Source organism: Brachionichthys hirsutus, chromosome 1 (genome assembly GCF_040956055.1).
Source record: "Brachionichthys hirsutus isolate HB-005 chromosome 1, CSIRO-AGI_Bhir_v1, whole genome shotgun sequence".
Taxonomy (NCBI): domain Eukaryota; kingdom Metazoa; phylum Chordata; class Actinopteri; order Lophiiformes; family Brachionichthyidae; genus Brachionichthys; species Brachionichthys hirsutus.
Genome location: NC_090897.1, coordinates 11211665 through 11227540, shown reverse-complemented (window position 1 = coordinate 11227540; position 15876 = coordinate 11211665). Strand labels below are relative to the sequence as shown.

Below are 15876 nucleotides of genomic sequence, written 5' to 3'. Positions count from 1 at the left end.
CATGAAGAAACGTCGTAAAAACAAAACATTTATTTGACGGCGTTGGTTTATTGTCATACTAACATTTACTCTGCAGCAGTGGAAGGCATTTTTGCATTACTCTGCAGCATGTACACATTTAATTCATGATTTTTCACATGCATTTGAACCAGTGAAACACACATTAGATGCCCAATGTATAAATGTTATTACTCATCAGAAGGAATTTTAAACTGAATGATCTACAGTCTGACTTTGATTTCTATTATTTGAAGGTAGCACGATGTGCAGTCTCTAATCATCAGCATTTTTGCATAGTAATGGCAGCTAACTGGATTCTACGGTAATCATTGTAAACACTAAATGTGCATAGGAGCACTGCAGCGCAACCAAGGAAAGCATTACGTTTCAGAACTCAAGACACACTCAACTCAAGCATGACCAAAATGCACTTGTGTATATATATACGCACATATTGATTACCAAACCTGCCTTATTAATATATGTGAAGTCATCGGTATATGAATGAGGTAGTCACAATGTCGCAAAAAACACCCAAGGCATTATTATACAATTTTTCAATAACAGAAACAAATACATTTCCTGACAAATATGACTTTTTACATTTCATTCAGATGAAACTGAGCACAGACGTTAGAGAAGCTTTCACCCTCATGCAGATTCCAGATGCATTCCAGATGTGGCCGGAGGTCAGCGGCGGAGTGGAGAACAAACTAAATTGAAAAGAAAAACAAGTGATCATCACAAATACATAATAGTACCAAAATGCAGTAGTTATAAATACTGTATTATGTAAGGAAGATACATTTTAAATACACTTACCTTCAGATCCAAGGAGCTCTTTGATAACATTTGCTTTTAGTAATTCTGCAGAATGAAGAAGATGTACCAAATTATAATTTAACACGGTCAGTTAAAATTATATAAGAAATGAATGAATGTAAATAATTAATAGGCACAAGAAACAAAGCACATCCTACCTTTGGTGGGCTGCAGGAACTCCTCCAGCTTTTTTAAGGAGTCTTGCACTGGAAAAACAAACAATAAAAAAATACATTGTGAGTCTCCTCAGCACTAAAACAGCATGAAGAGGGAATGGATTAATGCAAGAAAAAAAATCAAGGATGTAGAGACAAACACAAAACCAGAATCCTCTGAAGTATAACTGATGAGGCGTCTCCATCAGGTAATGAGGACGTTCCACCTCAGTCCAGATAAGGAGAGCTAAGAATGCCCCCCCCCATGAATTCCATTTACTTAAGCTTGCTTCAGACTAAACATACTCACGTTCAGTTGCTTTGGTTTGGTTAGGCTCAGCCCAAGGCTGAAGACGTTGCATGTCCTGCAGCACGGGATCATCTGCAGCTTGACACGGTGGGATGCCGTTTCCCGTCTCACGCGACGTGGACACGGCCAGCATGGCGCTCCGTAACACGCTCTCGGGTGGCGGGACGGGCAATACGACTGGCGCCGAGTTCACAGAGCGTTTGTTAAGGAGTGTGACATCTATCGGCCCGTTGATGCTCTTCAGGTGGATTTGGTACTTTGCAGGGCGGCTCTGGACCTGAAAGGGGATTCACACACACTTTTACATTTAAATTAAAGTCATTAAAAAAATAAAGAAAATACAATTAATTCCAGGGAAGCAAAACATACAGCTTTTGGAATGGGGACATCGAGCTGCGTGCCAGACGGTGCTTGTACTGCCAAGAGATTATGCCCTGAAGAAAGAGGAGAGCAGAAGTTCTCCAACAAACCACCAATAACTAGGACGACCGTGCAGGTTTGAATGAAAGTAAAAAAGGCTTTCACGAACATACTGCAGCAATATCCGTTCATAATTTTCAGTTGTACCAGGAAATGACAAGAAAGCCCAAATATTCCCGTGCGTTACCATGAAAGCAGTTGCCGATGTCTTCATGATTCACATAGGTCAGAGTTGGTTTGAGTTAAGATTTCACCTGAAACAGCGTTCGGTACTTGATTTTGACTAAAAACCTGAAAGATCCCGTCGGTATGTCAGAAAGTAACAGGCCTGAGTAATAAAGACATTTACTGCTAGTGCTTTTACCCCCCCCCCCCCCAAAAAAAAGAGCCACAGCTGCCCTGGGGCAGACTGACAGGAGCAAGGCTGTAGATTTGCACCACCGACATTCACACATTACTGTATTAATTGCTTCGTTTTCTGGCGAAAGGATATTTCCTGCAGCCGTGTCTCGTGTTCCAGATGCTCTGTTCAGTCAGGAATCTCAGCTGGTCCAGCAGACATTCCTTCTGCTGCAGCAGCTCCAGGTCAGACTTCAACTCCACCAGCTTCTGGTTGATCTCCAGGGCGCGTTTCCCTGGCAGTGGCCCTCTAATTTAGGAAGAAAATAAAAAATAAGCATTATATTCTTAAACAAAATGTCCCCCCAATTTGACATGCCAGAATGTTAAAACAGATGCACACAAGGCAGCTGTAAAAAAAAACTTACTTCCACTTCACAATGCTTTTTGACTTCTTCCCAATGAGCCCAATGCCCTCCAGCACATTTGTGATGTCATAGATTCGCCTTTTGCGTCCGAGAGCGAGGACACTGAAAGCCTGAAAGAGCACAACAACAACAACAACAACAACAACAACAACATCTGGTCACAGTTGTCTATAGATAGATACATACTTTAGTAGGGATACAGCATCTGGATGAAAACACAACTATTAGAGATTTGTGGCTAAAAGTACAAAACACAATTTCAAAAAGACCTTAAAAAATAAAGGTAAACACATTTAATGCCCTCATTTATAGTTCCTCCAGCCTTCTGGAACTTGACTTACTTTGTTGAGGTCCAGCACGCCATCTTCAGCTTCTTGCAACAGCTGGATAAACCTGGAGGTGAGCAGCCGAAGGCTCCTCATGTCCCTCGTCCTCCCGGGGCTGTCGTTTGGCGTGGCGGCGTCTCCCACGGGACTGCGTGGGGTTCCTCCACAATGCATCCCCGCTGAACACGAGAGGAAAACACGATCAGATCAGCCCGGAGAGGAAAACACGATCAGATCAGCCGGGAGAGGAAAACACGATCAGATCAGGCCGGAGAGGAAAACACGATCAGATCAGCCCGGAGAGGAAAACACGATCAGATCAGCCCGGAGAGGAAAACACGATCAGATCAGCCGGGAGAGGAAAACACGATCAGATCGGCCCGGAGAGGAAAACACGATCCGATCAGGCCGGAGAGGAAAACACGATCAGATCAGCCCGGAGAGGAAAACACGATCAGATCAGCTCGGAGAGGAAAACACGATCAGATCAGCCCGGAGAGGAAAACACGATCAGATCAGCCCGGAGAGGAAAACACGATCAGATCAGCCCGGAGAGGAAAACACGATCAGATCGGCCCGGAGAGGAAAACACGATCCGATCGGCCCGGAGAGGAAAACACGATCCGATCGCCCGGAGAGGAAAACACGATCAGATCAGCCCGGAGAGGAAAACACGATCAGATCAGCCCGGAGAGGAAAACACGATCCGATCGCCCGGAGAGGAAAACACGATCAGATCAGCCCGGATAGGAAAACTCGATCAGATCAGCCCGGAGAGGAAAACACGATCAGATCAGCCGGGAGAGGAAAACACGATCAGATCGGCCCGGAGAGGAAAACACGATCCGATCAGGCCGGAGAGGAAAACACGATCAGATCAGCCCGGAGAGGAAAACACGATCCGATCGCCCGGAGAGGAAAACACGATCCGATCGCCCGGAGAGGAAAACACGATCAGATCAGCCCGGATAGGAAAACTCGATCCGATCAGTTTGTATCGCTGACTACTTGCATATTTACATTTAATCTTTAAAAAATAAAAATAAAGCATAATCGAACGACACGGTTCCTCAAACGCTTGGATTAGGTGTAATAATCCGATTCGCGCTGAGAATAACCCGTTTACCGGAGGGTCGTGGGCAGCAGGCGGTAACGTTGAACTTACACGTGGAGCTCCGGATGCTAACGTAGCAGCTATTGAACACGACACTCGGTCGTGGGTCGTGATTACAAACTACAGATTCGTTCTTCTTTTAGTCCGCATCCAATGTAAAGGAACAACTTTATGTTCCACGCGTGTTTTGTGTTCCGCTACCAGGTTATATCTGCCTTCAAAATAAAGCTCCTGTCCGGTCTCTTCTTAATACACCAGATTTAAAAGTCTTTAAACAGAATATATACAGGTTTGTTTTTTTATCGATCACTCACCTTTGCGAATTTCAAAAGGTCCGTCGACAGGATTTGGATGGAGTTCAGGCGGATGCAGTTTGTTCGTGGGTCCTGAGTTCCGCGTGGAAACGACCCCCCCCCCCCCCCAGCTGACCGGACAGGAGGCGGGTTCACCTGGACACGGTCCACGTCACTCTCTCCCGTTATTCTGGCTGAAGGTTCCATCAATATGTTGCTAATATCGTGAAAAGGCGAATGAACTCTGTCTGGTTTGGTCTCCCTGCGTGGATAATGTCGATACAGATTTCACGGAGAATGTTATAAATTAAATGGAGTCCCGCCATCCTTCCAAATAACAACAGCTATTAATATTCGGCCTTTTCTGTGTTTTAGTTTAAATAACTTCGGCAAATGCTATATATTTACATTTTCTATATATTTATGTTAAAAGATCGATACATGTATTCTTATTTTGCATATTTGAATCTTCTATATATTTATGTTAAAAGATCGATACATGTATTCTTTTTTTTTTGTACATAGATTTTATTGAATTTTTGTTACAGAACATAAACAATAACAAGCACTCTGTAATCAAATATATCAAAATACAAAGAAATATACACCACCATCCAAGATAAAGTCGCTTCATATAACTCCATACCATCGTCACTCAAAAACCCAACCCTGTAACCCCGCACCGCCCACTCGTTTCGCTCTAAGAGAAAAGAGAGGGAAAAAAAGGAGAAAATCTAACAAAGTTAAGAATTAAAATATAGAAATAACTGAAATAAATACAACAAAAATAATAACATGCACAGTAAATTAAATCAAGTCACCAGGAGACAAAAACAATAAGTTCTGAGGTAGATGATGACATTAGATCACGGGGACACTCCAGTTCAGCGCATATCTCCCCTTATTTACTGTGTCCCGAAGGGACGGGGGCAAGTACATCAAAAAGGCTGACCACGTTCTCTCAAAGAGGCCATCATCCCCTTTCATACGTGCAGTAAGCCTTTCTAAGGGCAGAACTTTGTACGCTTCTTGGTACCATTGTGTAACAGTGGGAGGTTTGTCACTTATCCACTGTTTCAGAATGCATCTCCTAGCCAGATACATGTATTCTTATTTTGCATATTTGAATCCTCCAAACTTCCAATCGCGGATCTCTCTGCTTTTATAAACGTGTTTTTGTCAACATAAATCTGCGCCTCGAACCAGCGACTCCTCCGGGCGCGTGCACGCTTGGTCACGTGATCCAGTCACATGACCGTCCGGTTCGTTTTCGCTCCTGCGGGAAGTAGACGGCCGTCGTCGTGATGTTCGCCGCCGGGGTTCTGCTGTGTCTGCTCGCCGTGGTTCCGCTCGGCTGTCGGGCTTTCTACGCGCCCGACGAGGTGACCGAGCTGCCGGGTCTGATGTTCCGACCCAACTTCCGCCAGTGGTCCGGATACCTGCAGGCCCGGCCGGGGAGGTTCCTCCATTACTGGTCAGAAGCTGCTGAAGGCGCTTCCTTTATTATTCTACCTGGAGTAATTCCTCGGGATTAGGATTAGGCAGCCCAGGTTCTCCATTTATGGTGCGAATGTTCCTAAAAGCAGCGGTCACATGGTTCGATCCTCATCGATTTACAATCAGATTATTATTTTTTTACAGAGAAAATGTTAACTCTGACTCAGACACTTAATTTTTTTTTTTAATCCTTGAGTGTTTTTTCTTTTTTTCCATCAGGATTTTATTTTAGTTTTCAGTGTTTTGGTTAGGTAATCAGAAATATGCCGGTAACCCTAAAAGACGACTCCGTTCCAGACTTTTTCATTCAATTTGTTCATAGAAATTGTCTTTAAATGTTAAAATATTTGAAATCTGACGTGTATATTAAATATCATTTTGAATTTGTGCCCTTGAGCAAGGCGCCCCCCCCCCCCCCCCCCCCCCCAACTCCGGGTCCAAATGCTCCGTTCGTTGTGTGCTTGCAGCGTCACAATGACATCAATAAAGCTTCCTTTTCTCTTTCTTTGTGTCTCAGCCTGTGCTGAAGGCGGGTTTAACCTTCCGGTGACGTAACTTTAGTTCTGCTCGGCAGGTTTGTGACTTCTCAGCGTGACCCGGCCCGAGACCCTCTGGTGCTCTGGCTGAACGGGGGCCCGGGCTGCAGTTCCCTGGACGGTTTCTTATCGGAGAACGGCCCGTTTCATGTGGGCATCCTTCCGTGTGTGTATTATTGGAGCATTGCACCTCATGAAACCGACTGATTTAGGCGTGGGACTTCCTTTTCAGGTAAATGACGATGGGGCCACCCTGTATGAGAACAAATTCAGCTGGAACAAGATTGCAAATCTGCTGTACGTCGAATCTCCTGCAGGAGTGGGATATTCCTTCTCCGATGACCTTGATTATGCCACTGACGATGACCGGGTGAGTTCAGTCTCTGACTCCCCTTTTGAGAACTTACTGGAGGCTTGGAATCAGCGTTTTTGTGTTGTGCGTTTTCCCTCAGGTCGCTGACGATAATTACCGAGCCCTCCAGGCTTTCTTTGCCAAGTTCCCAAAGTTTGCTCAAAATGAGTTTTTCATCTTCGGGGAGAGCTATGGTGGGATTTATGTGCCCACCCTGAGCCTCCTTGTGGCTCAAGGACCTGCTAAAGTCAACTTGAAGGTGAGACGCCCACCATGCAGCTTCTGTTCATTCATCAGCAGCATCCTGAAGGACGAAGGAGACATTTCCAGTAAGACGGAATGTTACATTTGTTTTAAACATCTGTTTTGTTTTTCAGGGCTTCGCAGTGGGCAATGCTATCAGCAGCTTTGCGCTCAATGACCAAACTTTGATCTACTTTGGCTACTACCATGGCCTCTTTGGAGAAGAGTGAGTGTTGCTTTATTGTAGAGGAGGCATGTTTGCATTTCAAAAAGCAAAGCTGTGGACACCCTAGTCTGTTCCCTTGGGTCATTTATGGACCTGTGTATACAGTTCTAATTCAAATTTAACCTATTGATTTTTCATTTTTTCTCTATTCTGGAATCATTTCCAGCTTTTTAGGCTTCAACAAGCACACGAGTGATAAATTACTCATTCTACAGCTGTCCTCTTTATGTGCAGTTTGTGGCGTGATCTCAACATAAATTGCTGCGACAAGGGGAGGTGTAATTTCCACAACTCGAGTTCAGACGCGTGCAAGACGCTGGTATGTGTACCCCCCCCTGATTTCACGAGGAACTTAAAGTTGCTGCAGCATCACTCGTTACAATTTAAATGTCGCCTTGTCCCTCTTCAGGTGACGGCGGCCTTTGCGATTGTGTGCAGTAGTGGACTTAATGAATATGCCCTGTACTTGGATTGTGAGGGTGGCAGAAAGACCCACAAAGGCTACGAGAGGGTCATGAGCCAGCTGTTTATGAACTACAGGAAAGATGGCGGCAAGGTGAGTGCTTCCCGACTTAAACGGGTGCTGCTCGCCATCGTGGCGTTGTGCTGTTGAATGATAAATACCTTGCAGTTCTCAGGTGCGACGTCTGCCTCCGTGCCTCTGGGTGAAGTCCCCGCCTGCATCAACAGCACAGCTCAGATGAGCTGGCTGAAGAGAGGCGACGTGAGGAAAGCGCTACACATACCAGCTACGCTGCCGCCGTGGGACCTGTGCAGGTATGCAGTGGCTAAACATGAATGTGAGGTGAAACATTCGGGTTTCACAGGTAAAGATTCCACTGAAATCTCAATGGCTCCAGTGGGAGGGGGGGCGTTAAGTATTTGTTCATATATATAATTCCTCATACTGAATATCTAGGCCCAATGAACCTTGATTTCATCTAACAATATCCTAAGAAAATGTTTGGGGAAAGGGTTGCATAATAATGGAGGAAAAAACAGCAATATTGTATTTTTTTTCACTCTGATCAGTATTGGAAATCCAGGAATGTTGTGCCAGTTGATCAGTCACATGAAACACAATCATAAAATAAAATAAAAAATGCCTGCCCAAGTCTGCCACATGTGCAACGACATTGCATATGTGGTTGAAACGATATAAACTGCAGGGAAATACAGGAAAATGTGCAGCAAAAAACGATGATGTGGTTAAAAAAAAACTATTTGTCCCTTCATGCAAAACATGAGCCATCTATAACCAATTGTAACTGTATATACAAGCAGTCTGTCAATTTGAATCTGTGTGTTGATGTATTCTCTTTCACTGGTGATTTGATTTGATCATCTTTTGAGTCAACCACAGGAACGTTGAGCCATTTTTCTGTTTATGCGTAGAAAACATTCTTGTTTTTGCACGAGGCTCGCTCGGTAATAAATCTTGGTCACTAATGATAAATGCAGACTAATTGAGTGAAATCTCAATCTGGAACCTCTTGGTGTCACTTGAGGAAAAGCTAGTTTGACTCATCCTCAATGAAGCGGGTGCCAAATATTACTGCATCCCTTCCGAGTGGTAGAACAACTGACCGCTTAATTATTATTATTATTTAGTATTCATTTAGAACGAGCGCATTAAAAGCTGTCACGCACCCACTCCCATGTGTCCCTCGGTGAAGCCGAATCTTGGCCTCCCCTGTTTGACAGGAGGGCAGGGACACGTAACTTCTTAACTCTTTCTACTTGCAGTGATGAAGTTGGAGAACAGTACACCAACGTGTACCCAACAATGAAAGCGGCGTACATGAAGCTGCTCGCTCTGGGGCTTAAAGCGCTTCTCTATAACGGAGACACCGACATGGCCTGCAACTTTCTGGGAGACCAGTGGTTTGTGGACGATCTCGGCCTGGAGGTAGGCTTTGTAATTAAATGTATGGAAAATAAACCCCACAAAACACACACACGCTCTCTTCTCTCCGGTGTTCAGCCCACCACTAAGTATCAGACTTGGATTCATGATGACCAGGTAGCTGGTTTCTACCAACAGTTTGGGAACATCACTTTCCTGACAGTTAAGGTAACAACCAGGTTTACTGCCGTACTTTTGTATGCTGGCATCATATTGATGCTGTTGTCTGTTGCAGGGAGCAGGTCACATGGTTCCCCAGTGGGCTCCAGGTCCAGCGCTTCACATGTTCCAGTCTTTCTTAACAAATGGATCCTACTGAACCACGTCAGAGCTGCACTCATCACTCGTTCCATGGTAGTTGTCTCAGGGAAGCTGACTTTGCAAGGGAGGACCCCCCCCCCCCCACACACACACACACACACACACGCGCGCACATGAGGGATATGGCATTTTCTTTACATTAGATTTTAAATGAAACAAGGTTCCAGTTTTTTTTATTCTCCTTTTGATTGTGAATATTGTACAAATGTGGATAGAATCATCGGGTTCCTTCAGGCAGGTTTTTAGTGAGTAGAAATCATGAACTAAGAAGTACTAAAGGGTACTCACAATCTGCATGTTGGCATCATGTAATATCTGGCTGTAAATCAATGGTCCTTCATCCCATCCTTTAACCACTCTCCGATCAAACAATACATTTGCTCAGGAAATGCTGTAAAGCTGAATTGTGCAGTTTGATTCATTTTCAGAAAATGGCTAATTTTGAACATGTACAAATACAAATTCCAGTTTTCACTTATTAAAGAGCCTTAACTGTACTTTATTGGTCATTCTTTTCATTACAGCTGATCATTTTACTAAAATATTTATAACTTCAGCTTTTGTGTAGGCAAATCATTTTGGTGGAAGCCTCTTGTTCCAAATTATGATCGATATTTGGTACACTCACTTAAATAATCCCTTTTACAGAAATGAAACCCTGTATATAACCGAGATCAATGTGAAAAAAAACCCATTTCTACACAGCTCCTGTTTTTGTAGCACAGCAGGAGCTGCAACAGCATCTCAAAGGAGAACTAGAAACTTTGATAATCTGTTCACTTCAGCAATTTTTTAATTTGCTTCTGACATAATAAATTAGATTTAGATTGTTGGATGCAAGAAGTAACCCAAGAACGTCACTATTGGGCCTGGAAATGGTAAAAAGCCATTTTCTCATTCATCAACATTTTAAATATTAAATGAGCAATCCTTGAAATCAACAGATTAATGCAATAAATGTGGTTACAGTCCTAATATTTACAACATTCCGGCAATAATTACATTCTTAGAGTTCATTTCCTGTTTGGTCATTTCACAAGACGCAATTAAGTTTGTTGAACTTGAAATATAGTCTCAGAATTGTGTCATTAAACCCACAAAAAAGGCTTGTGGGTTTGACCGATCTAAAAGTGACATCTGCACTCTTTCAAGTAAATGAAGCCTTACTTTGGAGTACGACTCCTTTATTATACATAAACCCCAACCCATGTGCATACTCACACTCAATTAGTTCTACTTTTCACAACCTGAAAGGACAGCTGTTCCCTTCAAACACTGCTGCACCTGTCAGCCATTTGTTTTACTCATTTTATTTTTAATTAAATAAAGCTTGCACGTTTTCCAAGATACTCCTCACAATACCTCATAAAAAAATCATTGCAGAATTATCACAGTAACAAGACTAAAAAAAGTTACACGATTTCCTGAATGTAAGATCAGTTCACCAAAATATTGGAAACTTCCCTTTTTCCCGTATATGTGGAAGAACTCACTGGAAAAGAACAGATCAAGACTTGAACCTCACCCCAACTGCAGCAGTACCAACCAAGTCTGCAGCAGGACCCGGGCATGTACTTTTCAAAAGGAAACATGATATGCAGGTTAAGATATACAAATTGGTACAATTTCTGTCCCTTTGATTGCTCGATCGTTCTACACAATGTTCCCTCAAGCCTTTGTAAGCAGGACAGGAACGTGTCGCTCATAAAGGGGCCAAACAAAGGAGAAGTCACCAAGAGCTTAATCATAAAAAACAAAACAACTTTAAAATAAAAAAATGTCTCAAGTCACTTGGCATGGGTTTACGTGTTTCTACTACCTGATGGAATAAATAGCTGTGGAGCTTGAACTCAACACGCAGCAGGATGACCTGCCAGAGGTCTCGAGTTGAGCGTCATTAAACGCTTTTCCCCGGCCCACATCATCCAGTAGTTCATGTTAGCAACGCGGGGATGAGGCGCCCACCCCTCTGACCCAATGACAGAAGCTGCACTCCCTGATGTGAAAGTTCCTTTAGTTGACGACGTCTTGATAGATGGAGTTGGTGGTTGTAAGGCCGAAGATGAAAGCCCCGATCGTAACCATGGTGGCGCCAAATATCAGTAATCCATGCCAGCTGTAACAAACCAAGGTTCAAGAAAATTCTCATCATGGAAACGTTAACTCAAATGTCTGATCATTCAGATTCACTCGATCAACAATAAGAGACGTATGCTATAATTAAACGACAATAATGCAGATTCAGAAACTGGTTTTATTCACCATTTAGAGAAACTCCACAAATACAGCAAACGGCGTCTCACCTTTTTGATCGGTTGTCTGTCTCTGACAACTTGACTTGCATCAAACACAAACCTGTCAAATTAAAGAGACTTGTTTTTATTTTGTTTTATTTTGGGGGGGGGGGGTCAGTGTGTTCTTAAAATGACAAATCTGAAACTTTAAAAAGAGACAGGAAAAAGTTACCTGGGAATACAAAAATAAAGCATGCCGCCAATCCTCCGATCAGCGAGATCACCCGACCGATATCTGGGATGAAGAGGGCGAGGACGAGAGTGACCGTAAACCACACCAGCGTCTGCAGGATCCGCCTCCTCCTCTCACGACGGACGCACACCTCCACCTGCTCGCCTTGGAGACGCAGCCACAGCCCCTCTATAACTGCCCTGAATGGACGCATGGTTGGTGAAGAGTGCAGCGAGGACATTTTGTATCACCGTAAGGAAATCAAATCGTGACGATGAATTATCGCAGGCAGGGCACAGCACACACGATGGTGAGGTCACCGGGATGATGCCGCTTTACTCAGATGAGCCTCGTGCCACGACCTTGCATGTAAGGTGGAGGCAGAGCCTGGACACGTCAGCAGTTCACCACAGGACTATTCACACTCGCGCCTACGGCCAGCTTAGACTCACCAATGTTTACGCTTGCGCCATTAAAATAATTTTATTACAGTAGTAACAGGAACGTATCTTACCTGCCACAGAAGTGTAAAATGGGGTAGGAGGTGATCACACAGATGGCAATGAAAGCTCTTGCGATGGCCACAGCAATATCATTTGGAGAATACGACATCAGAACATCTTGACTGACACTGGACCCGAACGTCAGGAAGCCACAGACGCCTGGCAAGGACATGACGAGCATTGAATACCATCTCACCGGAAGGAACGGCAGACTTGTGTTACCAGTGTAATGACACTGGTAATCACCGTTTGTCTGTCCGTCCACCTTTTAGCAAGATCACTCAAAGAGTTCTGGACGGATCTTGATAACATTTTCAGAAAGTGTTATGAATGTTTACAGGAATAAATGATTACATTTTTGGTGAGGATCCAGAAGAGATCCTGGATTCTAGATCAGTTTGAGATTTTCGGTAACATTCGTTACCGCTGCTGTTTTGTGATGTGTCTGTACTTGTATGCTTTCTGAATTAGTCATTACTGTTACATGTAGCACGACTTCACAGAGAAACATTCCTAGTCAGTGAACCCTCATTGACAATGGCAATAAACTACTTCTGATTCTGATTTGTTCCTCAATATCTCTGCGGTTTATTGACCGACGTTCATGCAATTTGACAGTCATGTAGGGCGGGGGCCTCGATCTCACCACCAAAAATCATCCATATTGGATGCAGAATGACATTAGGAAAAAACATTACAACTTAACATTGAAAACCCCATTTATGTATGCAAAAATCTGTTACAAATACACATCAACTCTGATTCACTTTTACTTTTCATGGTTGGTACGAAGATACCAAGAACGATTTAGAACCTTTTGATGATGATCCAGATCACCGTGTGGACGGTGTAAATCTAATTATGAGGGGAATGAGCTGCTCGGCGGAGGTCTGCTCTCTCAATGCTTTTCTAGTTTGAATTGAAATACTTAAATCAGGAACATGATTACGCATCGTCTCCATGGTTTCCCGTGAGTGCATGGCGTTACCCAAAGTGAATATGAACTCAAAGGTTGTGTCTGAATTACTCTGATAATACCTGTTCCTGTGTAAACAAAGAGGCAGATTATCACGCTCAGCGTGACAACAACCCCCCACGGTTTGATGCCTTTTCTGCTCATGCTGTCAAACACTGGCACCGAGCTGACGTGGCACTGCAGACGGGCGGACAGGAGGAAGAAAAAAAATGCCTCAGCAACATTCAAGTGTTCCACAGAAACACAGTTTCATCATCTCAAATCATACGATACCTGGAAGCCAAAGCATATGGTGGGCATTGCATTGAAAACCGCAGTCCAGGAAGCAGAACTGGAACGGACACAGCGATTTAGCAACTCAAGCAAAGCATGGGGGGGGCGAGGATGCTACAATGTGTGTGTTAGAATGCGTAGCTGGTTCATGCTGACATGGTGAGTAACAAAAGATTCCTGAAAGCTCCTCCACTTGGCGTGAAAGTGTGCTGCAGAGAGCTCACCTGGTGGGAACGAAGCCTGGAGGAATCTCTTTATCGGGCCAGATGTACTTAATAATGACCACGAGGGTAACGTACCAGGTCCCCATCACACTCAGCGCACTGCAAAGACGGTTATCCCGTCAGCACGCAGGTTGCTCAGTGACGATAAGGTGCGCGACGGAGCACTCTTACCTGGCGTACTTCTGAAAGCCGATCTCTTTGGGGATGGACAGTGGCAGAATAAAACAAACTCCCGTGACAACGATAGTGAATTTGCGGTCCGAGTACCAGTGGCTGCTGACGACGCCATCGGGTCCGTGGATCGCTGCAGCCGCCACTGAAACAGAAACGGCAATTAGAAAAGTGAGCAGACAGGCGATCAGCAAGTTACAACTACTCGCTGACTCATTACAATAAAAAAAAAAAAAAAAAGGAGGTGGGAGGTCACAGTGCGTTTCCAGGAGCGGGATTCCTGCTTCGTAAGCATCTGCGAATGTGGAAGTGTGAGATTGAGTCACATGAGGGACACATTTGTGGGCTGATAGCGCTGAGTGGCATCCTCGGGTTTCGTTTAAAGTCCAAACGATCCCTGAAATCTAAGCCAATAGTGACAAAATACAATGCTGATGACAAATGACACAGAAACAGGGTGGCTGGCGGGTGGACCAGGGGCGCCAGCGGTTAGTTTACTCACAGCGTTCCAGCTGGTCGCCAATGACGATGAAGAAAGCGATACACGTCCCAAAGGTGTAGACAGCGATGCATATTTCACAAATGACTCCTGTAGCTTTCCCACAAGTGGCTCGGACAACCTCCTGATAGGTGCTTTCATTACTGACCTAAAGAGACCAGACAGGAAACCAGCAAGTGAACAGTGAACTGAATCAATGAGTGCATCAGTGTTATCTAAAGCTGCTGCGCTGACGTCGTCCACTGAAGGAGGGTAAAGCGGAGAGGATGCTCCCGCTGAGCCAGAAATGGCTTCGGCAGTTGGGTTAACAAGGAGCAAGATGGTACCTCAAAATTAAAAGATGCCACATGCTTTAAATAAAGGTTTATCCTCCCAAAATAAAGGTGAAGCTTACACAGGATCAGGAAGAGAAGCCAAAGCGAGGTAACGGCACAGATTAGCTCACCATGACCGAAGGAAAACAAACTAATGCAAAAGAAACGGTCAGATTTCAATGGTGCAGACGAAACAAACGAGAAGGCTTAAGTCACACACCTGGGAGCAGTAGCCCAGGATCACCAGCCCACTGATGATGAAGATGAGCATGAGCTGGAACACAGAAGCAGGAAACACCGTGTTAGCGTTCCTGATATTATCATCTATAAGCTGGAAACTAACTCGCTGGAGGGAGACCGAGCGACCGAGCGCCATCTGTTAGCTTTTTTTTCCCATTGACGCCGACCTTTCACGATTTACCAGAGAAATTTCAACACATCCATTCGGTCTCCATATTTGTTTCTGATTAGCATTTGTCATTTAGCAACATGCTATACGTCAATAGAACTGCGGGCTGCAGCCTAACTTATTGCTTGCCTCTGTACACATATATACACGAGTCATGCGGGGGGGGGGTAACGGGGCTGTTTGTGGACGGGGCAGACATCACTGGAAGCTGCTCACCATCTGAAGCGTCACGCCTGCCGTTACTCCTCCTGCCATATTAAAGGCCGCAGGGAAATTCAGCAGACCTGCTCCCAGCGCCGCATTCACGACGATGAAGACCGCGCCCGCAGAGGACACGCCTCTGCTCCTCCCGTCGGTCTCAAAGTGTCTGTCGGAATCCACGCTGGGACTTTGCAGCAGCCACGCCCTTTGTCCGGAGTCATTGCTCCCAATCCCACTCCAGTTCTCAGCATCAGCATTAATCGCCATGGGTGAACCGGCTGACACTCGCCTGTCAAGGATCACACACATCAGAAATATCCATCGGAGTACAAGTGAAGGAAACGCTGATCAGAAAATGGAAACGGGAGGACAGGAAGTCCCACGGTACCGGCTGTGGTTTATGTCCAGTGTCCCAAACACTCGGGTGGCAGAGATGATGAGGTCACTAGCGCCAGAGCGATCTGGAACGAAATAGCGTCCGAGTCAGAGACACCTACGCTGGTGAATTAAAAACGGAGCATTTTTTGCTAAAGCCTCCACGATTAGTAAACG

General features: G+C 44.6%; 3 protein-coding genes and 1 long non-coding RNA gene across 4 annotated transcripts; 1 reads left to right on the top strand and 3 right to left on the bottom strand.

Moving 5' to 3' along the window:
• Window positions 1–305: 305 nt before the first annotated feature.
• LOC137912535 (uncharacterized) lies at window positions 306–1309 on the bottom strand. Its single transcript, XR_011106360.1, has 4 exons — window positions 1288–1309; window positions 981–1028; window positions 823–867; window positions 306–713 (listed from the first exon to the last, which is right to left on the bottom strand). It is a non-coding gene; the product is annotated as an uncharacterized lncRNA (long non-coding RNA).
• A 4-nt stretch (window positions 1310–1313) lies between these two features.
• LOC137896075 (transcription factor E2F4-like) lies at window positions 1314–2974 on the bottom strand. Its single transcript, XM_068741607.1, has 7 exons — window positions 2816–2974; window positions 2475–2584; window positions 2201–2356; window positions 1895–1938; window positions 1657–1721; window positions 1384–1564; window positions 1314–1342 (listed from the first exon to the last, which is right to left on the bottom strand). Exons 1-7 carry the CDS (start codon window positions 2972–2974, stop codon window positions 1314–1316), a joined length of 744 nt encoding a protein of 247 aa, XP_068597708.1.
• A 2537-nt stretch (window positions 2975–5511) lies between these two features.
• On the top strand, window positions 5512–9845 carry si:ch211-122f10.4 (cathepsin A-like). Its single transcript, XM_068738877.1, has 11 exons — window positions 5512–5681; window positions 6279–6390; window positions 6473–6610; window positions 6693–6851; window positions 6970–7061; window positions 7296–7380; window positions 7471–7617; window positions 7693–7838; window positions 8808–8970; window positions 9046–9135; window positions 9203–9845. The coding sequence occupies exons 1-11, from the start codon at window positions 5512–5514 to the stop codon at window positions 9284–9286; spliced, it is 1386 nt and encodes a 461-aa protein (XP_068594978.1). The 3' UTR covers window positions 9287–9845.
• Window positions 9844–15591, bottom strand: slc38a7 (solute carrier family 38 member 7). Its single transcript, XM_068738987.1, has 11 exons — window positions 15340–15591; window positions 14935–14988; window positions 14404–14548; window positions 13902–14046; window positions 13731–13829; window positions 13507–13564; window positions 13296–13410; window positions 12269–12416; window positions 11755–11954; window positions 11592–11643; window positions 9844–11404 (listed from the first exon to the last, which is right to left on the bottom strand). Exons 1-11 carry the CDS (start codon window positions 15589–15591, stop codon window positions 11302–11304), a joined length of 1371 nt encoding a protein of 456 aa, XP_068595088.1. The 3' UTR covers window positions 9844–11301.
• Between the last annotated feature and the right edge of the window lie 285 nt (window positions 15592–15876).